Source organism: Mizuhopecten yessoensis, unplaced genomic scaffold, assembly GCF_002113885.1.
Source record: "Mizuhopecten yessoensis strain PY_sf001 unplaced genomic scaffold, ASM211388v2 scaffold3281, whole genome shotgun sequence".
Taxonomy (NCBI): Eukaryota; Metazoa; Mollusca; class Bivalvia; order Pectinida; family Pectinidae; genus Mizuhopecten; species Mizuhopecten yessoensis.
The window spans coordinates 176,136-198,998 of NW_018404966.1; the positions used below are offsets into that span (position 1 = coordinate 176,136).

Sequence of the window (22,863 nt, forward strand, 5' to 3'; positions counted from 1 at the left end):
GTTATTCTACGCACCACCCTTCGACTCGTAGCCTGATACCATTTCCGATATTTGGGATGCCCCTCGGCTTTGGGAGCTTACTGCCTCTTCTACAACATTTCGCAGTCCTACTCTGTTGGGTTAAAAATAAAAAGAAAACAAACTGAAATTAAAACAAACATGGAAGGGGAAATTAAGAACCAATCATAGCATGTCTTCGCTGTCACGTGGCATGCGATAGTCTGGATGACGTACCTGCCTCCGCGGGAGGGTAGTCTGGTTCCGCCCTTAAATGAACCCAGGGATCCAAATGCGGATCCGGGATGTGGCGATACCTTAACGCGATGGCTGATCTGTCGGCCAAAAACAACATATAAAAAGAAAAGCAACGTTAGCATGATGCCTCTCTGAATGAATAAAACGGTGAACTAGCAAGACCACAAACAGATGCCAATGCAACTACATGCGGAGTAAAAGATAAAGGAAAATCATATTAGGGGTGCTGCTCAAACGGTAACGATGATCAGACAAGACAAATCACCTGCATCGTCGTCATTTGTCGTCTCCTTGTCGTCGGTATCAGCAGCCACATCACCATTTACACCGTGTGTCTTTACTGCATCATTTGTTGTCTTGGACGGATCATCTTTTGATTTTTCCTCAGATTCAGATTTTGCCTCTTCTTCAATCGTTTCTACCTTATCAGTAGTGTCATCATCACCAGTTTTAGAATCGGCAATTATCTTTGGTTGAGTTGCATCAGGCACGCCGTTTACTTTCGGTAACTCATCACTTTCATCACGTTTTTGTTTGACGTCAGCCACAGCTTCCTCAGAATCTTCTTGTTTATCTAATTTATCCTCCTTCTCTGCTGTAACTGTTTCGGCAACTTCAGTTTTTTCCGCGCTATCTTCGTCAGATTTAGTATCAATTTCGTTCGCTTTTTCATCAACCTTGTAGTCTTCTGTCTTTGATTCTCCTGCATCTGTTTCATTTTCCGTGGAAGCAACGGACGTTTTGGCTTCGTCGTCTTTTTTGCCTTCATCCTTTGTGTCATGATCTTGTACTGAGTCATCTTTCGTTTCCTCTTTTGTATCTGGTTCTTCTGGTGTCTTAGCTGTTTCGCTTTCCTCTGGCGTGTCTTTGGTAGCATCAGCGGATCCTTCGTCTTTAGTCCCATCTTGTTTTGAAACAGCTGCTTCTGTTACTGTTGTCTCCTCTGTTTTCGAGATTACATGTTCTTCTGTTACGCTTTCCTCTTTATCCTTATCCTCTGGTGTTTTCGCGGATTTCGTCTCATCTATTATATCAGCTTTCACTGATTCGACCGTATCATCTGTTTCTGCTGTCGCTTCTTTGGCTTTCTCTGTATCCTCCGCTTCTTTAATTGATTTTCCGTCTGTTGATTTGTCATCACCATCATCAGCTTGGTCATCTGTCTTTTCGTCTACCTTGGAATGTTCTGTTTTGTCTTCTATCGTGGTATCATCCGTTTCCTCTGTTTGGGCACTTTTACTTTCCTCCGGAACATCACATGTTTCCTCTTCTTGGGCATCGGTTGTTTCGTTTTCTTTAGTGATGTCTTTTTCGTCTTCGGTTGTATTATCTGTTCCCTCCGTCTTCGTGTCATCTTCTGCCCCTTCTTCAGTATCATCATTTGTATCAGCGGTCTTCTCGCTTGATTTTTCTGTATCCTTTATATCTTCCTTCACTTCTGCAGACTGCTCATCTACTTCATGCAACGAGTCGTCCACGTCGTCCTCAGCGTCGGCTTTTTCTGTGTCATCATTTGTTTCCATTGCTGTTGATTTTTCATTATCCTTGTCGTCGATCACATCTTTAGCAGCTTTACTTGTTATTTTTGTGTCGTCGTCTTTAGATTCAGTTTTTATTTCTGAATCCTCTGCTGTCTCCTCAGCATCCTTTTCGTCAATTGTTGCAGCTGTAGTTTCCCCTACTTCTGTTGTTTTTGTTTCCATTGGATGTGTTTTTTCTTCTTTTTCCTCTGTCTTACCATCATATGCCACCTCTTGTGTATCATCAGTCGCATCTACGTCGTCGGTACCCGCTTCGTCTTTCGTGGCTCTATCATCATCATTATCCCTTTTGTCATCATCTACGTCTTCAACAGTCCCATCTTCGTCATTATCCCCTAGCTTTTCTTCATTCTCGATCTTATAAACGTCTTTTGCAGCATCATCTTCTTTTGCATCTGATCCAATTCCTTCGTTTTTTCCATCATCATCATCATCATTGATGTTGTCTTCTGTTGGTTCACTCACCGGAGCAGCCGCTGTTTCGGTTGAGATGACCTCTTCTACGGTTTGCTTTTCTTCAACTACAACTTCTTCAACTATTTCATCCTTAACCGCTGAATCAGCTTTGTCATCATCAATGATATCATCATCACCATCTTCTTTGTCACTGGCCGAATCCACTGTTGGCATTGTGCCTCCTTTAACGTCTATAATAGATTTTAATTCATCTTCCGGGGTTATGTCCCTTTCTGTCTTTTCATCGTCAATAGATGTTCTGTCTTCAGCATCTACATCAGATTTGCTATAACTGCTGGTTGTGTCACATCTTCTCCATGGACTTGAAACTCGAGACTGAGTCATCCCTACAAGGTTACGAAATCTGTCCGCCCTGTGTTGTGTAATTTACAAAGTTGAGGAAGCAACATCATTGAACGGAATTATTTCCAGCGTTTAGATTGCGAAAGAAGAAAATAAAGAGTACATATCTGAGTTATGGATCATACAGTTCAATGTAATTGAGAATATTAATGCATTTACTTGTTAGTCATTACAAATAGGGTAATGCAATTTTCATTTATAGTAAGTATCACATCAGTATATGGATATAATATGTCTATTCATATATACATATAAGAATCTCATGGAAAAGACGAAAGTAACGAAGACCAAGGTCATTTTGATTTATTTTGTCGCCCACAAGGGTCATTACCATCTTTATAGGTAATTTCTTAAAGGAAAACCATAAGATTTAATGTTTTGGTAAATAGCAATCGTATTGATTTTTTCCAATACGTGACAAGGATAATACACAGTTATTATACTTAAATGAAATGTTATAATGTTTTAGGATCATCAGTTAAAAAATGTATCTAAATCTTATTACATTGTATAGACTTTCTTTTCCGAAAGAACACACGATGAACTTTTCACATGTGAAATCAGTTAAGTATTCGGCATCGTCTGCTCGATTTTAGTTGTTTGGTCTTTTTGGCAATCAAAATCCACCAAAATTTAAAACGTTTCATTGAACTTTAATTTTTGCACAACTGTTTCTTTAATTTTGAACAGTTCCATAATGCTTTGATTAAAAACAGATATTTGTGTTTTTTTTTATTCCGGTTGCCACTAGAGAGAGAATTTGAAAATTCATTCAATTTGCTCATATAATTGCAAAAATGGTGAATATTTTATGTCCTTGTTCACATTTTCTCGATCAATACTATTACATGTGCAATTTATTACATGGTGATCTAATCAAAGCCATTTTCGTTACGATTATGTGTTCATTAATATTTTTTACGATAGAGAAAATGTGAACTTGTTATTATAAGTGCAGTGCTTCAAATGAATTACCTTGTTTCTTCTCCTTCCAAAAGTTTCCTGTAGGCAAGGATCTCAAGTTCAAGAGATAGTTTAGCGTCCATGAGGGTCTGGAGCTCCTGGAGAATGCTTTCCATTTCGGACCTCATCTTGGTAATCTCCTCCCTCAGAGTGGCGGTCTCTAGGGTGTGATCAGTCTCCATCTGCTCGTACTCTCGGAGCATTTCTTGGTATTGTTTCTCAAGTTGTGCGTTCTTTGGGATTGAAATGGAAAATATATACATTATTTGTTCGCCAAGCAGATGGAAAGAAACCAAAATTCTTATAAGTTGAATATCAACGACTCAATTAACTTAATTAATGTATGAAAGTTATATTATTAAAAAGATGAAACGACAGTCTTCTTTTGAACATTACGAAACGTTTGTTTGGACTAAATTTTCAGGAACAGGATAACAAATATGTATACATACCCTGGCCTCAAGATCAGCGAGTCTTCCTCTAAGATCTGTCATTTGTTTCGTAAGCTTCTTGTTTTCTTCGCGAACATGTGTGACTTCCATATTCTGTTTGGTGGCCCCTGTACGGAATTCCTGGACCTGAAAGGAACAGATGTCGTAACTCATAGAAAAACAAATTATATGTTCTGTTCTCCACAAAATAAATGTTATGGATTGCTATGCACCGATGATATACAATACACAAATTTTCGTTATTTTATTAGTTAATTATTATGATGTCAACCTGTACTCTGACAAGATGTAAAAGATGTGATAACTTCTTCAGCAGGGAACTGTGTTGGTTGATAGCTAATGAATCAGAAAATCAACAATAAGTGGTTTTACTTTGCTCAAACATGAGTCCATGCTTTATAACAAATATACATGTACATAAATGGGACCTCTTCAGCTGTAACGTGCATGTTTACCTTAAGGTTGTAGTAGGCTTCCATGTCACCACGGATCTGGTCCGATTTCGAGTCATATTCTCTCTGGATATCCCGGATGGCCGAGGACAACTCGTTCTTCCAGAACTCGCGGTTCTCTTCGGTTGTGTCACGGTAGGCAAGAGCGGTAAGTTCCTTAAGTTCCTGTGAAATGGAAGCAGAAACACTTGTTCTTATTGATTCTAGGTGGTACACAAGTCGCTCATAATACGGTAGTACCCACTTTTCTAATTTCTATACTTGAATTGAAAACTCCAATACACTGCTAAACGTCATATTGTTTAAACGGTCATATGAACCAAATGAGGCAGAGACGTGCTGCACACTATAGTAGATGAGACTTCCAACAATTTTATAAACAAGTTCATATGACTTCTTTAGGTTTTTTTTCTTCAAATGTTGAATTACGAATTTCATGTCTACACTACGGATACTTATCTCTAAGAAAAATTAAATGGTACACTGACAAGCTAAAGTATCATTGCGCGGAGTACACTATATGGCGATGCTGAAAAGGTTGGCAGGGAATGATTTTAAAAAAGGTTTGAATTTGCAAGTGTAATAGGATAAAAGATTAAAGTTAGAGTTAATGAATATAATATCTGTATTAAGAAACATGAGTGTGAGCGTTACTGTTTTGATGACTCAATGAGCTATATGTTTATTTCCCGCCTATTCGCGATATTTACATACATTTTATAAGGATAGGATTGATCGCGAACGCAATAAAAAATGTCAGATAATTTCATGGACCCAGGTTACTTTTCATTGAAAGCGCAAGGTAAGGACATTTACCATGAATTAAAATGAATTAATACGTATTATAGCCTTATATATATATATACATATATGCTGAAGTTTCATATATACTTTTGATGTTTTATTGAAACATCTCTTATAAAGCGTAGGTAGAGGATGCGGCCTGAAAACTTTTCATGTATGTTCGTGATAAACAGCGGCTGAACAACGTGCATTAGACACAGTAGCTTAACTGGCACTATTCATTGCATATTTATAAGAAGTCAAATTATTCCACTACAAAGTGCGTTGCTAATGATCACACACCTACGTTTTATTATTGATACATTCCTGCCGTATCATGTGTTCCGGCTATCTACAAGTTAAATATTATGCTTGCAACAACCAGAAAAACACATTAGTGGATACAACAATTGTGACTCCGAATAATAAAATGGGTTGCTGCAACTCTCCTTTGTTGGCACCGTATCTCATTGGTTCACGTAAACTATTTTATTTCCACCATAAAAAGATACAATGTAGGGTCGTCATAGAACTGGTGTTACGTGCATATGTCCCCAAGGGATACCCTAATCATGACCCATCCGCGCGAACTTGGCCCCAGTCTAGTTACAACCAGATCTTAAGAGGCATGGTCTGGTCGTCAGGACAACGCCATCAATAGATAATCCGATTACTACTACAAGCCCCGCTAGATATTTGCAATTTTTTATTGCTTCACCAGTAGAACTATCGAACAAATTGCACTCGTTTATCTATTACATTTGTTATTTTACAGTCAATGAAAATGTTTAAATCGAACGCGGATGGGCAATATGAACAGATTTATTCAAGATCATACCTGATCAAAATACTTTGTAAACGATATTTGGAAAGTTGAAAGTATCAATATCTTATTAATAAGTCTTTTAAGGGAACTGAAAGAAACTCGTTATTTCCCTTCAGTTTATATTTGCTAAAACATTTTAAGAACTTTTGTATTATCGAAATAGTTTCATTTAACAATTTTGATTTGGTTTTTAAGATGCGACAAGTACACATTTCCATATTCTCTATTGAATTGTTCTCCACCTTTGCTCTAAAACAATGTCTTTGATAGACAAGTTGTTTTATAAGCAGAATTGATCAAGTGAGATATATGTCACAACAAATCAATTATGTTGGGTATTTATCCTTCTATCATTGTATTACCTTACTGATCAACGTTAATGGACGGGCAATGTTACTAATTGAATAGTATTATCCATTCCATTTGCAATGCTTAGAAATATTTGTCCAACCACGTTTGTATCATAATAACCTAAATACGGTTAGATACGTTTTATATTACGTGTTGGCTTTAATTCGTAGTTGTGTTTTTATTCTTTCAATGTCACACGAAACCATCACGGTTTTCTTTGCGTAGGGGCGATCATACAAAGGAAAGGGCATTTATAAATGGACAATATTTGCGGAAGTGAGTGGAACAACTCCTATTCTTAAAAACATCACTAATGACTCGCTTCGCATTTGGTCTAGTATTGATGAGAATTCTGCATGCTGTATCATTTATTCTGAGGGCACATACTTGACAATTCAAAGAGTACGTGCTTAAGTAAAATTGCAATTTTAAACAAAGGAATGATGGCGACAGTGTGGTGTGCTGTCTTGGGAATATAACCATTTTAGCTATGTAAATGCCAAGTTTATTGACACCTATATATGGATGATCAATGACCTATTTAGCCTAGACAAAAAACTCGATTTTCACTTGGACTGCAACTCATCTTGTTGAACGTTTTTATGTTAGTGTTTAAGTCCAGCAAAACGTTGATTTAGAAAACAACTATAACTGTTATAAAGTTTGAACATTCAAATCAAACTATTCAACTACCCTCCTTGGAAGTTATAGCAGAGTATTCTAATATATATTCCAAGAAGGTATTCAGGACTCTTCAATATAATTTATACATATTATGTTAGCATCAATAACAACATTCAGAATACATAATATGTATGTGTAACATCAACACATCATTATATGTAGTAATTACTCAATAGTGATCAAAATTACGTACCTGTTCGTGGAGGTTCTTAAGGAATACCATTTCTTCTTCCAGGGTCTGGCGACGGTTCTCGGCATCTAGATGATTCAGCGTTTCATTGTTCAAATCCTGTTAGAAAGAAATATATGTATTGCTTAAATTTTGTGTCACTCTTTAGATATATAAAGATTATGTTATGCTTAAAAATTAATATACATATATGTAATGAAGGATACATAAGATGTACATTTAGGTGAAGGTCTGATGCAGAAACTGTATGAACAACTCAGTGTAATTTTTAAGCCTAGAATACAGTTTCTATGAGTTGTTTTGTTTTCTGGCGAACAGTATGAAATACACTATGGAAGGAGACACTAAAATGTTAAAGCAATAGGACGTTTAAATTTCACAAGACTTTTGCGATACACTTTAAATATATTCTGATGAATAAATAATGTGTATGCACCATTGCGTTTACAGCGTAATTATGACACCCTATTCATGCAATATACCTTTATGATACATAATATAAATAATATTGTAATCAGGTAACTTATAGTAGACACGTGTATCATCACGGCTATTTTCCCAATTTTATGGCATCTCTTTTATAGGAACTAACGTTTATAGATAGATGTAAAGATGAAGTATTCCTTAACCTGCGGCTACTGTTGAAAAACACCAACAGATATACGAGTTAAATATGTTGTCAAAGCACATACTTGTTATTCCTAGCATGCATAATTTATTAAGTGGGAAAACATTATCATATTTGCTATATCTTCGTACAGTTGATAACCTGTCTTATTTTATTTTTGTTTTTTTGTCTTGCAAAAGTATTTGCTTGTGTTGTCTGTGGCGGGGGGCAACAATACATTGGTAAATAAATATAAGATACAGTGTAGATACACGAATACCGCTTTTTTTACTCTCCTTTATCTCTAACATTTTAAAATAATGAAAACAGCCTGGACTAGTATCTATATAAAATGAAACCGATTTAAGGTAAAACTATTAAGCATGATACAATTATCATAGAATATAACAATGGAACTGAACTGTGTCAGCTGGCAAAGTAAAACATGTTTATAATTTAAACTCGGCAGGAAATTTAATTCAATCTTGTCGATTACGCTTGAAACGCATGGGACGAGAAAGAAATACTCTCGTTTAACCGTATGAAGAGGTCTGTATCGAAAAGCATGTTTGGAATGTTTTTTTTACAAAAATGTTATTAACATAATAGGTATCTATTGCACGTGTATAGTTTAGTAAGTGAAGGTGACTTTAGGATATATACGGCTTGGCTACGGAAGCTGCAGGGAAAAAACCAGCTGCGTCAGCACAATTTGTGCCGGCACGAGTATCGATCAACTGCTTCTGACTAACAGACGTGATGTGAAGAAATTGTCTGAGCAGCGAACCAAATGCGTCCAAGCATTATTGACCACAAAGTCGATATAGCGTCGTAGTTGTAGTTTGGAGAGAAAAATATATTTCGGCAACTATAGGCTCATTTAGTAGTTAAAGGTGAAACACATATTTAAAAATATTTTATTCCTGTTTCATAAATGCGGTTTTTCCGTTTGACAGAAAGATTGCATGATACACATATGAGGTATATTTTAATCGTATTAATGTTAACTAATCAGAAATTATTTTTTCTTAATGTTCTTTAAATGACTTGTCGATGCTTTCGCAAGCGATATTTCATACGAAGTAAGGTATGTATCATTGTATATTAAGCGATGTAACTGAGCTTTCCTAAGATGGCAAGGGACACGTATTCTAGAAAACATTACACATTTGCTTTAGCGTTGAATCATAATCATATTTCAAAAATGCTTAATGCATACTTCGAATGAATATTCAATACCTTAGTTTATATCATTCTTAACATTATTAATTATGTATTCTTTTGAAAACTGTACTCAAATTGACCTATTCCTATTGTGTTAACTTATTATGTTGTGCACTAATTTTACCTTAACATCTATTTGATTTTGCATTTATCATCTAATTTATTATTGTAACTACATTATTCTGTTTGTAAAATCTTCTTAAAGGAGGAAATAAAGAGAATAATAATAATAATGATAATAACGAAAGAGCCAATATGTGGAGACGATTTGCCAGAAAACGGCACATCCTATACAGAATTATTTTCAAACTCACTTCCTGTGTGCTTGTGTGAAAGTTATCGAAACGATCTTATGACGTGCAGAAAATAGACAGTAAAGGTATATGGTTGTACGTTTTAAGGATTTAAGAATAAAAAATACAACTCTGAAAATCGGAATTTCAGCAGCAATTAACGAATACTATTTCATTTAAGAAGAACACGTGAAAATACACAATTATCCGGACATGTTGAAACTAAATGTGTGAGAGAGATCGCAATACGGTTAAACGACAAAATGCAGAATGCTTGTATAGAGGACTTTGCAAGAAATCCTACAGAAACCTTAGGCATATTTCTCGGATCAACCGTAGAGGGTGATGTTGTAGTAACAGAATGTAGGTTATCGTAGAAACGGAATAGGGAACTTTCACAGCAATATTTTCACCAGTAATGCATGGCTTGAAGTTTTGATTGATTACAGAAGTTTACAATATCATTATCATTCTTTGAAGTGGTGACTACGTGAACACAGTGTATTTCTTTGTTATGTTTGATTTATACTACTTTTCCTTGTTGGCAGCATTGTCAATAAATCTACCAGAAACCTAATCGCAATGAGTTGACTACATAATGAAAAATAGAAACCAATTACCGTAATAATAAATGAGTTGTGCAAAACATTAGCATTGTAGTATATTACGAAACCAAATCCTATTGCTATAACAGCTCAACGCATGGCTTTCCTTCTAGATCATTTGTTAGTCTGAATACTTCCGTTAATCAGGAACGTTACCCGGACCTGCCAGCAGTTTATCAGTTCTGTCGGACTTGTTTTGGTATTGTTAACTTGCGATTAGTACCGAGCACAGAAGCCAGGGAAATTAACACGACAAGATTAGATTGTTTCTCCCAATTACATAAAAGAATTGAAAAGTATCTTATAAACGTTTAATAATAAGAGTATTTTGAGGAAATATGGCATTTCATTACATGTCTTTTATTGAGGATCCTAGTAATGCAAACTTTTTATTATTTACATTTTCAAAATATTTAAATAAATATATCGTCAATATCTGACGGAGTAACATGAAATATATATATAAGGAAAAGAACAGTTTCGGGCGATGTCAACAAGCTAACGTGACTCTGACAACAAGTAATCGAGAACTGCAGACGTAACCCAATAATAAATCATGAAGGATTTCCGCAGATAATAGGTTCGGCTTGTGTTTTGCCGGTTGTTGTGATCGACTAGAAGGGACCGAGTGATATATGAACACATTACTCTTCGTTGATCTGAGGTGATAACGACGAGTGATAGAGTAGTACGTTACGTGCGGACGGACATGCCACAAAGGCGAGAACCGAGTGTGTATAAAACATGGCCAGGGGACGTTTCAGCTTTCCTTTCGGCGACTGATAATAAACTTGTATCGACACCCACTGCTAGGACTAAGGATTTCCAGCTAACATCATTAACCCCAAAAATGCTTAATCGATCGACAAAGCCACAGCAAATGTTGATATATGTATTTAGTTTGATGCCGACTGTGCAATAACGACTGGAATGCAACGAAGTTAGCGTTAAAGTCTTACTTACAGTTTACTAGATTTATGATTGATATCAAACCGACTTACCATTAATCGAAATGCGTTTGGTTTGTAAAATTCTATGGTAAACGTCTTCTTAGAATCCACATTTAGTGAAGTGATGACATGATTTGATTTAATGAGAACTGTTCTAATTACTAGTACCTGTCTGTATTGAATGAAAAGGTGCTTGTTACCAGTTCACTTGCGTATTGCTATTGTTAATGTGGGGTTTCTTGGTATTGTAGTGTTTAAAGCCCTTTTGACTTTGGTCACGGAGGACGAAAATTAGTACTAACATTATCGTAATGACTGACCAAGTTCTACAGGAATAGAACCACTACCAGTACATACTGTTACGGTGAACATGTTAATATCATAGACACCAATCTAATCATTTTAATGAATAGCTGGCAATAAAAACCATTTTGTCTGTTTCTGATTATTGCATTGCTACTTATGTAGCTTCTGAAGCTATTCGTTATACCATTGCGTTAAATTATTTAGCAACGATATAAAGTAAAGGGTTGTACAGGTGTACGGAAAATCAATGACTGCTACAGAAAACGCAGTGTGGTGAAGTTGCAACAGAGAGACATCAATCTCAATGCTATCTACGAGGATGTTTTTGAATGGGATCCAAGTTTAAAGGGTCAAGATGGGGTTTAAAAGAGAGTTGTTTGATTGGAAAAATCAAATTAATCAACGATCGATAAAATATATGTGACAGGTAGGCGTGAACTCTGATGCAATAAAACCATATAATGTTAAGGGTCGAAATTTCATGAATGCAATACTCATCAATGGTACATAGACTGCACATTGTCACGGCGTCTTGTTTACTTCTATCTATTGGAATGTTAGACGATTGCTGGTGTTAACATATACATGAACATTGAAGATACGGTAATTCAGAGAACATTAAACAGTCACGTAAAACGAAATGATCTCTTTTCTGGACGACGAGGAAAGTTGATTCTTTTTGGTTTTCAGATGGAATCATGTAGACCCCCATAGCAGTCTTATGCTAACTGATGGATTGCAGACAATAGAAAAAGTTCCTAAAATCTAAGATCAATTTTTGGTGTAGACAGGCATATAAAAGTCAGAGCCAATTTAAAATGCTCAAGACTGGTACATTTTGGCAGCCAGTAAGACATACAAACACAAGTGGATGTTCTAACCTTCGGCGATAACATATGTTGATATTGTTCTTTCAAAAAATCATGATGTAAGAACGGGTCGATGTTCACATTTATCACACGATTCCTATCACAATATAATTCGCGCATCACGAAAACCGCCAGATCCAATTATCATACCTAAAAAGTGAAAGTAGACTGCAGACTTCACATGTATTGAAATTGGTAAAGCAGGTTTTGGGCCTTTGTCGCAATGCATCAATTGTTGGGTGCGTTCTGGCAACTTTCCTAGTACAATACCGTGTGGTTGGTGTATGTAATCGAACGCAACAACACGAAGTACAACGACAGGACAGAACGCACAACTAACAAGCTCGACTGCATAGCAACCTACGCCGAGCATGCACGACTACATTGAAATGCTACGGATTGCATGACTAGCAACATTTTATCAACATCCGTGTACTTTAAAGGGGCATACGTGTTTTTGATCGTGGTGTGTATTAGGCTCACGATCTGCATACGCAAACAAAGTAGAATACTAGAACAAAATGTATATTGTTTAAAACAACTAGCATATACAGCTATCAGAGAAGAACTTGCTGTTTATGGGATGATTTTATTTTGTTTTATTTACCACAAATGAGATGTCTGGCAAGGGATGGTACAGTTTGGTTTGCAGTTTTTGCATATCACAATACTTGCATAAAGTGTGTATGGGTTGAACGATTAAATTTCGTTTAACATAAACAAGCGCGCAGTAACCTTGTTGCAATTAATTTTCCGAAAGGAAGCGCTTCAGATGTGTACAGGTACAAACATTCATTAAACCTTTACGTTGGTGAAGAGCATGTAATTTTCATGCCTGTCAATGCAACCCCAAATTTGAGATGTACTGCGCTGCGGATTGTTATGCGTCTTCGCGCACTAAACAGAAGGTCACTCTTCATAATGCGACACGAATATTGCATCGTAATTAGAACGGAGCGTTTTTCCGAATACGTTTGTATCTTTTTCATTTTTATTTCAAATAATCCGTTATATTTAGAATAAACTAGCTCGTTCATAAAAATTACGCATACAATATTTAAAGTGCAAAGGTTTTGAAAATATTGGCGTGATCCTAGTACGTTTTAAGAATTCAAAACTTCAAAAATGTTTTATTCAAACGTTTAGCGATGCTATTAAATCTGAGGTGTTTCTACTTTTACAAAACATTAAGCAGTTTTTTAGGATAGGTATCGCATTAAAAGAAACTGTCTCTAAAAATTCGATTGTCAATATTGTTTAAGTATTTCTCAACATTTAATCAACTTCACACAAAAGGTTTATTGCTAATATAATCCATGCATAACAATGAAATGTGTGAGAATGAGAATTTACGCATTTCTAAATTGAAGCCATTGTGATACCGATATTTTAAGAGCAACGCATTAAACCTCAGATTATGTAACAAAGTTTTTCGTGTCATCAGTATATTGTCATAATTTGGCATTGACGTAGAATTCATTAAATAGGTACTTACCATCCTCATTCTGTCCATATCTGTCTGTATCTTGCTGAAACGGTCCCTGTCTCTCTGCCTGTCTGTCTCCAGAGATTCTATGGTACGTCTTAGCATGTTGATCTCGCCCTCGTAGTCCGATAACTGTTGGTTGAGTTTCTGTATCTGTTCACGGTCAATACTACGGTATTTCCTAGCCTCGTCAAGTCTAGAAAATAACAAAATTAACGATTCTATCAAATGAGATGAAATGAGAATGTGTGTTTACTTCTACTGTATTTAAGAAATAGTTACTTTAATATATTTTTAAATTAAACTTATACAATGTAGTTTTTCATATGTCTTACGGCATAACTCATTTCGGGATAATGGTTTTCGGGATTTATCGTCCAGCACTTTGATAACATAAAGACAACCATTTCAAAACAATCAAGGACAAGGGCACCGCAAACGAATTCATAATACGCCCATCTGACCCTATCCACTTTCTGTTTGTTTGATATTTAAAGCACCTGGTAGCCAGTGTCATGTCTATGGGATAAAAATGCTTGCACTGATGCTTTTGACGGGCGTATAAAAAATAAATCACTTAGTTATTGGAAATTTCTTTTAAAATCAAATACCCTTTTTCACTGTTTATACATGTACATGAAATAAATGACACAAACGCCAGAAAACTGAGACTATCGCCATTTAATTTTAAACTTTAAACTGTAAAGATTTAAATCCATTGCTGGGTTGATTCAAATTCAATATATTGTTGCAGGAATAATTATTTTGCCTCTATTTGCCTCAATAAGAATGAAAATGATAGCAATCGATTTTAGAAACTAACCAAATTTAGTTTTTAGTTGCTTTATAAAATACTTTGTTTTATTACGATTGCATTTCGTAAGAACTCCTGGATCCTGAAAGTCTTCAGTGTAATGTGTTTTATTGGAATATCTTAAACATCCTCACATTATACAGAAGCCTTTTAATAGAAATTACGAAAATAAATCCTTTTACGAAACACAATTTAATTGTTGCCTCTTTAAGACACTAGTTGAAAGTTGTTTTCTTCAAACTCTCATTTTTATTGTTTCAAGTCTGCCTACTTGCTTCTGTTATTTCGTTAGCTTTCATCGTTCACTGAAGTCAATAGATTAAGAAAATTACGTTTCGTGAACATCATGTCATCACAGAACACACCCACCCATCAACATAGCGTACCGTTTTGATATTTTCTGATTGGTCGAAATGATAATAGGACCAACATAATAAGCCAATGATAAGTTGACGATTATTGTTCCATCTAAAGTCAATTCTATTATTTATAGAAGTACATGCCAGAAATTACATTAATCAAACAAGTAATGACATATAACTTATTTGTTGTTTTCATATTTAGCTATTGTTAGCTACCTTTTCTTTAAAGGAGGACTAAAGCTCATTATTAATACAGTTCTGTGTATCGCAAATTGTCGCCATTAACCCTTTTAGTCTTTGTCTTAAATGAAATAATAGTTATAGTGACCAGTCACACTGACCGGTTGTTTAATGTTTCCGACCGTGATGGTTGGTGTACACTGCCATTGACGTATACAAATGTAAACGGTGAATGGATCAGCCACATACAAACCGTTTATAATTATGTTTGTACTGAAGGTTCTGTAAGTGTAATAAAGGATTAAAGAAAGGTATCTTTATCTGACATTAAAGTTCCAGTCGAGATGACCGACTAGTAGTTAAATCACAGAGCCTGGGGCGAGTGATTTATCGATAGTAAACAACTGTATTTAAACAGAAACAAGTCACAACGCCCATTTAGGGGTTCGGGTGGGGATTTTCGTTGTTGTTTTATTCTAATATAAATTATAAAATGTGAATATATATTTATCGTACTTTAAACCTGTAGAGTATTCCTGTCTGAGGAGTAATACAGAGTCTATATTACATCATGCGCAAACATCCACGTTTGATTGACAAGTAGAATAGCATGACCTGTTATATACTAAGTGAGAGCAATGAAACGTAAATAGTTTGTTGACAGGTAGGTCAGAAAAGCTCCCTGATGTACGCCATTCTTTATGGCTAAACGTTTATAAAACCAGTTCTTTCCGACCTAAGTGTATTGTCTACTCTATACAATGGGGCGGTCACTGGCCAGGTGGCCTCGGTCATGGTGTTGTCCCTATACTAAACTTACTATAATAATGTGTACTTGACCATGACTATAATAGTGGTAGGTAATTTGTGTCTCTCATAATGGTAATTGTCTTCGAATTTATTTTCTTAAATTGCAGTATTCTATTCAATCTTATTTTCGGCACTATTAGCGACTGCTGAAGCCTTGTCAATTAAAGATATTAATGCGTAAACGCTAGTGTTGATCGCTTACTGGTATAGCCAGATGTTAAAGCCTTGTTACTATAAGTGAACATGCTTCACGCTCTATCGCTCCAGTGCTTTTGTATTTGACACTTATGTAATGTGAACTCATCTAACATGGGACGTGTGTGTATATGATATCGACCTTCAAACTGTATCACTAATAAACACGTAGACCTGATTGTAACAACTGATTAGTTAAGTCTTTGGTAGCTGTCTACTTAAACGCACAAACAACACGTGTGTTGACATATTTAATTCATGGGACATTGATGTGTCGTCTAGACTAGCATTCCCTGTTAATTATGCATTCGAAGCACTCCCAATAATAGCCATGTATATGTGTGTACAATATAGGTCATTTATTCATTCTGACGAAAGGGACGCACTAAAAAGGAAGACACCCTTTTTGAAAACAACGTAAATTTAAGGTTAATATTTAGCATATATCTTGTGTGTATGTCCTGATACCAGATACCATCCCACCAGGACATACACACAAGGCTAACACAAAGTAGCATCTGATTCATGCACCGTATCTTTGTTTTATTTTCTCTGTCCTAATATTCCTGTCATAGATAAGTATTGTGTTACACCTAACCATTGTCTATTTCTTGTTTGTCAACAGTGTTTACAATAGCAATGCTTCATAGACTTAAAATGTCGATATAATGACTTCCGGACGCGTACAACCAATTCATTGAGGTTTTTTAAAGGTCATAGATGTATTTTCTTTTAGAGCTCCTGCTACTACAATGCTATGTTTTTGTTTATTTTTAAATTGTACAAGGCGATCAGGTTACCAAGTACTTCTACACATCCCTATTAACCTATCAATGTATCGTATACTGTACTACAGAATACACACAGTTTACACCTTCCTACCCACCCGTTATTGTATACTGTTCTACAGAATACACACAGTTTGCACCTTCCTACCCACCCGTTATTGTATACTGTACTACAGAATACACACAGTTTACACCTTCCGACCCACCTGTTATTGTATACTGTACTACAGAATACACACAGTTTACATCTTCCTACCCACCTGTTATTGTATACTGTAATGTAGTGTACCGAACATTCATTTACATTCTATAACACCTGTTCATATTATCTGATGAGAATAGGTTCTAGTATGGAGAATGTCTTTTTCATACCAAAACACATATTGAGGGAAACAAAACCTTTTCAAAGATATAAATATATATGTTGAAACATTAATAACATGAATGTGCTATATATTCCAGGTGTTACATGTGTTTTGTACGTGTTACCTGTAATACCTGCCTTTTGTTTTACCTAGTTTACTTTGGTAAGCACATGTCAACCTATTTATTATCACTTGCACCCTGCCATACCTGTTATTTTTTTCAGAGAGACAATCTGGACAGAAATATTTCCCTTTATTGCCGAAATCTCAAATAGCATCTAGTATAAAGTACTTAACCGTAGTAGGTATTTAAGATGCTCTGCCCGCTGCGTTGTGACCCCAGGGCTGTATGAGACACGCCCCAGTGAACCTGATATGTAAATATTAACCTGTGTGTGGGACATTTCCTAACGCTGGACTTAATCGCACTTGAACCAGACAATTTAGTCTCGTACAGAATGAGGAGTAATGCTATTATCACCAGGTACCAGATACTGTGGATAGAATATTACATAATTCCCATCAAGTAGTATAATATAAAAGCTCTCGATTCGGGAGGTTTATTACTTCTGAACCTTGACATCTGAGGAAAACAATCCATGACGAGACATTTTACGTACAGATATTACAAAGGAAGTATTCTATTGGAACCACCAACAATTTTGTTGGATTAAATACCATACATAGATTTATACTATTTTCCTGGGACTCCTAAGTGCACACTTCTTATACAGTACTGTCCAACGTCTTTTACTTCCAAATGTAAAACTTTGATTGTAAACCTTTACAATGTGAACTATGATTGTGTAACCGAACATTAACATATAATCAGATATTGCAAAACATGAATGACAATTTAACAGATGGGAATTGACCGTAAGGGGTTATACCTTGTAACATTCATAAGCGACCAATACAGTGTACCTCAAACTGTTGGAAAACATATGAGATTTTACACTTGACTTGCCAGGATGTCAAACGTACTTGCCCCGGGTTACCCGATAACCTAGTTGATAAACAGCTAACATACCGTAATACAGAAAACACAGTATATATACTAAAATATCTCTTAGTTTGCGTTATTGATGCTATACACGCTTTGTTTGGTGTGCTGAAAATACTACCTCCCATTATGTAAATTAACATTTTAAACATGTACAGATACCATAACAGAACCGTCTTCCACTGCTCTCAACTAGCGTCCGGACTCCTAATGATCTATTTAACTCCATAAACCTAAAATATATATTGTTATCATAAAGTAAAACCATATAAGATCTTTGCCGCTCCACTAGTTAAATGTTAAAATGTTGAATCAATATGGATGTTACCATATCCATATTATTAAAATGAAGTTATTATTATTTTAATTTTAAATAAACGACTGAAATGCAAAATGTATATCGATCATCTAACATTGTCATATTAAGTTTCTCCCTTAGTAAACGACGTAGATAGAATACAACAAAGAAGGAGGCATACGGTACGGTTCTCGCTCGTAGCCAAAGTTAGACATACAGTACGTAAGGGACATACAACAGGAGCAAGGTTCACATTCATAGACGATGTAAGGGGCACACAGATCAAGTCCCGACGGCGTTCTCTCTGGAAAGGATTACAACGCCCTATATCTAACAGTTATCAGAGGTTTCTGTTCCCATTGTTCATATTTGGTTGTACAATTTAATTCATTCGTAAGTTCATTCGAATTTATCTGCTAGGTGATTAATAGTGTCGGCGTCTTAATTGATTTTTACCCCCATCTCACTATAAACACCCCCCTGTGTATTTCTTTATGATATTTTGATATGAAACTGGAAACCGTATCGTTCAACGTAATGAAGATCTAATCAGTGAATTGTGACATTGACAGCACGTGGATTTAGTAACCTATATTATTAAATATGAATCATTCAATGCGTTTTCAATAATGTTTGGTTTTCAAAAGAAAGCAGCGGAAGCAAATCGTAGATGTGTTCCATTGTTTTGAGATTTTGCTCCAATGTTTCATGACCACAGGGCTAAATCAGGTAGAACATTATAACTTCATGCCGAAACCAGGAAGAAATAAAAACTATAACCTCAAGGCCAAAGCCTGCAGTAAAGTATGTTATAATTATGTTATAGTGTACTACTGTATATACACACTAGCAGCGAAGGCCAGAAATGACCTATATACGATAATTGAAAGAAAAAAAAAGTATGATTTTTGATTGTAATGCAAATTATTTTATGCATTCAAATAATACTAAGATTAATTGAACGCTCGAAAGTTATACCAGATGGTAGATGGTACGTTTAATGTACAAATATCATGACTGTTCCATATCAATATTTGAAGATCACGGTACAAATATTTCAATTACTTTAACTGTTTATACGAGCCACTTAACTAAGTTAGCATACTAAAGTAAAAGTGGTTTATGTCTAAACAGCTTGCCAATGAAATCTGAATTAAACAAATATTTCGTTATAGGATTTTATAGCTTAAAGTTTCGCCAGCTTGACGTTCTAATTTGCTATTGGCACAATATCTATTTTCTGAGCTGTAATTCTATTCCCGGCTCTACAATACACAGCACTGTGCGCTTTCAGTGCGTTATGCCTATGTTATTCCATGTTTCATTAATTAGTATCTCTATATTTAGCGTTTAAAATAATAAAGATATACGTTTTTATTATGGTGCAAATTGTAACGAGGGAGAGAACATGTTTGAAAAGGATGTGTTAGGCCAATGGGTATGAAACATATTCGAAGCTTGTTTGTATTTTCTAAGATAATGTACAAATATCCGGCGGCGAAACCTATGAAAACATGACAAATGGCCAATGACCTAGGACCTATGAAAAATTTCGTTTCATTGCATATGTGGGGAACTTTTATTTACCTAATATTAGTACTATTAAAATGTTACTTTGCATCACAGGTTTTCTCCCAGAAGTGGTTTTCGGCACACATGCCTTGACCATACTTTCTAAACGGTTGGACAAATTGACCCATTAATTAACTCAAAGCATTGGACAGTCCTACAGTTGGGCGTACGTACTTGTTCAGTATAAATGATGACCACCAAATCATATAGCCATTTATAATTCGACTCGTATTGCCGGAAGCTCCTCTTTGATGTCAACGTAAGACAGAAACAGACACCTCTAGAAGGTGCGCACAACACTTCTGAACTTTGACCTGACCGGCTCAAGGATAGCTTCATCAGCACGTGACAAGGTGCAGACCCGAAACTCTGATATCATTATTCATTCCTTTTTATCGCTTATGTCCTTGCTCATCCCTGTTGACCAATTTACTATCATTAATCAAAGTCTCCCACCTGGCGAATCTAGTAATCACAATAGGAACAACGACTGTATAGAATAAGATTGTATGTGAAAGGATCCAGTATTAACCCTAAACCTACTTGTTATTCCATATTTGCTTTAAAGCTGTTGTCCCTTATACGGGAATTTGACATATAAAACATGTTTCACTCTGTCAAATTTCATTTAAGTCAATATTGCCAGCAAATTACATAAAAAAGATTACATAAGTTAGACTACATGCATAATTATGCTAGTCTCAATGAAATTGCTGACTGTGCGGTTTTTACACTATTCCCGATCTATAGCACTTTAGCCGACGCTGCTTGTATCCTATTGATTTTTTCGTGTTACACTGTGTAGGAGGCTTGTGAGTATCGATAGCGTTAAAATCACTCAATATAGTAATGATATGCTCTCTGCCGTTAGTAGGCATATTTTATCCTAACGTTTTGTTTACACGAAAAGTAAGACGACTCGAACGCCTCTGTGAAATTCCACACCTACAGTCTGTTTTGTCAACATACAAGTTATTTTTCAGCTCTATCAGATAACAACCGATACTGCTATTCAAAAGAAGCGTCCGACGATGCGTTTAATGCGCAGGAAAATATACATATTGAATGGCTGTTTTCAGGGAGACACCCCATAAAAATACTATGCTGAGGTCAGGACCCTGTATGAAGGAATTTTGGCATCTCCACTTATCTTTAAACATGAACAGAGATCCCAGGTCCTTTAACTACCTTAATGACTGACTAAATAATACAGGCATTATATGGAGAGAAAATATGGGCTGCATACGATAACATGTTGAACATCAGATTTAAAAGGAGATAAAAAATCACAGCCTAATTTATATCGAATAACAAACATTTAAGAATGAACAAAGATGTAGTAAGATTATCGTAAGAATTGTTACGTCCCGCAAACAACTAAAGCCCCCGAGACCTGTCATGCTCCATTTTATCATGTTATTGTTACTGTGAGGTTATGAAGCGGGAGAGAAACTCCCGAGACAAGCTTATACCAATGCCTCTTTAACGGGTCATATCAGTCTGCTATGTAACTAAAAAATGAAAACATCAGCACATCACTAAAACTTGACAAAAGGACGAAACCTTTATGTATGAAGAAGTGAGAGTGGACGGCTACTAATATGTTTACAGGTGATAAGCTACTCGGAGTTAAATGTCCTATCCACTGCTTATCTATATAATTTGAACATACATCCATAAATTTACATGATATCGTAGCCGTATGTAAATTGTAGAGTAACACTTTCAAATGCTTGCGAGCGATACATAATGTCCCTACAACATTAATATAGCATGTTCGCTGAGGCATGCATTTCATTGATGCTTTGATATTCGTTGAAGCTTTGAAATTTTTGATCAATTTAAAGTGAACTTGACATGATGACGTAATAAAGTGTACAATACACGATAGCTATTGTTTTAAAACTATCGTTTATATCAAAAGTGGTGTGTTAAAGTTTGTCTCAGCTGTAGTATGTGGATATACCACTAACATGTGTCACATGTGATGACAGTGACCTCAACATATACCTGGTTACATACCTAGTCAAACCTGTTTAACAAGGTGTTCCATTTACCTGTACGATACTGATATATCTACGCGAACGCGCCAAACTTTATACATACACATTATTATTTTTATAGAAACTTCTACTAGTATTAATATTAAATAACATCAGATGGTTTAATTTTAACATTTAACACAATGAGACGAATGCCTCCTCTGGGAAGATTTGACGTGAACGTGTTTTCGTGTCAGTTTATATTTACCACAACTAGGTATTTGTATGATTTGACGTGAACGTGTGTTCGTGTCAGTTTGTATTTACCACAATTAGGTATTTGTATGACATTCGATTGAATTAAAGTTTGATAATATAATCCTGCTATATTTCTTACAGCTAGTGTGTATAGAAATGAATAAGATATATCCTGGTTCATAAAAACATACAATGTTGGTGGGTTAATTTACGCTTACTGGTTTCATTTCATAATCAATAACCCATTAATACTGTAATGTGTTCATAGGAGTGAGCGGTGCATGCTTACAAGTAATCATATGAATATGAATTGAACCAAAATAATTAAAAAATGTAACAAATATGGGTGGACTAGCACAATAAACGTAACACACACTGTTAATCTACGGTCACACTCCGGTTTTGCTATATCAACATAAAACAGCATTTTATAATACATAGTCAACTTCTGTCTGAAAAAATATATCTGATTGGTTGAAATAAGCTAGCATTTTTTCTAAAAATAATATTGCACATACTGTTAACATGCTATATCTGCTTTGTATTTATATCTGCCACTCCGTTATCTCTGAAAGTATCC

General features: G+C 35.5%; 1 protein-coding gene across 3 annotated transcripts in view; it reads right to left on the minus strand.

Moving 5' to 3' along the window:
* The window catches only part of LOC110447302 (neurofilament medium polypeptide-like), a 31,956-nt gene that overhangs the window by 3,728 nt on the left and 5,365 nt on the right, over positions 1-22,863 (minus strand). For all 3 annotated transcript variants that reach the window (XM_021492907.1, XM_021492908.1, XM_021492909.1), the window contains exons 3-8: positions 13,666-13,852; positions 7,320-7,415; positions 4,486-4,647; positions 4,031-4,156; positions 3,591-3,811; positions 521-2,625 (exon numbers count right to left, since the gene is read on the minus strand). In XM_021492907.1, the coding sequence (XP_021348582.1) occupies positions 521-2,625; positions 3,591-3,811; positions 4,031-4,156; positions 4,486-4,647; positions 7,320-7,415; positions 13,666-13,852 (2,897 nt within the window). The remainder of the gene's footprint in view (positions 1-520; positions 2,626-3,590; positions 3,812-4,030; positions 4,157-4,485; positions 4,648-7,319; positions 7,416-13,665; positions 13,853-22,863) is intronic.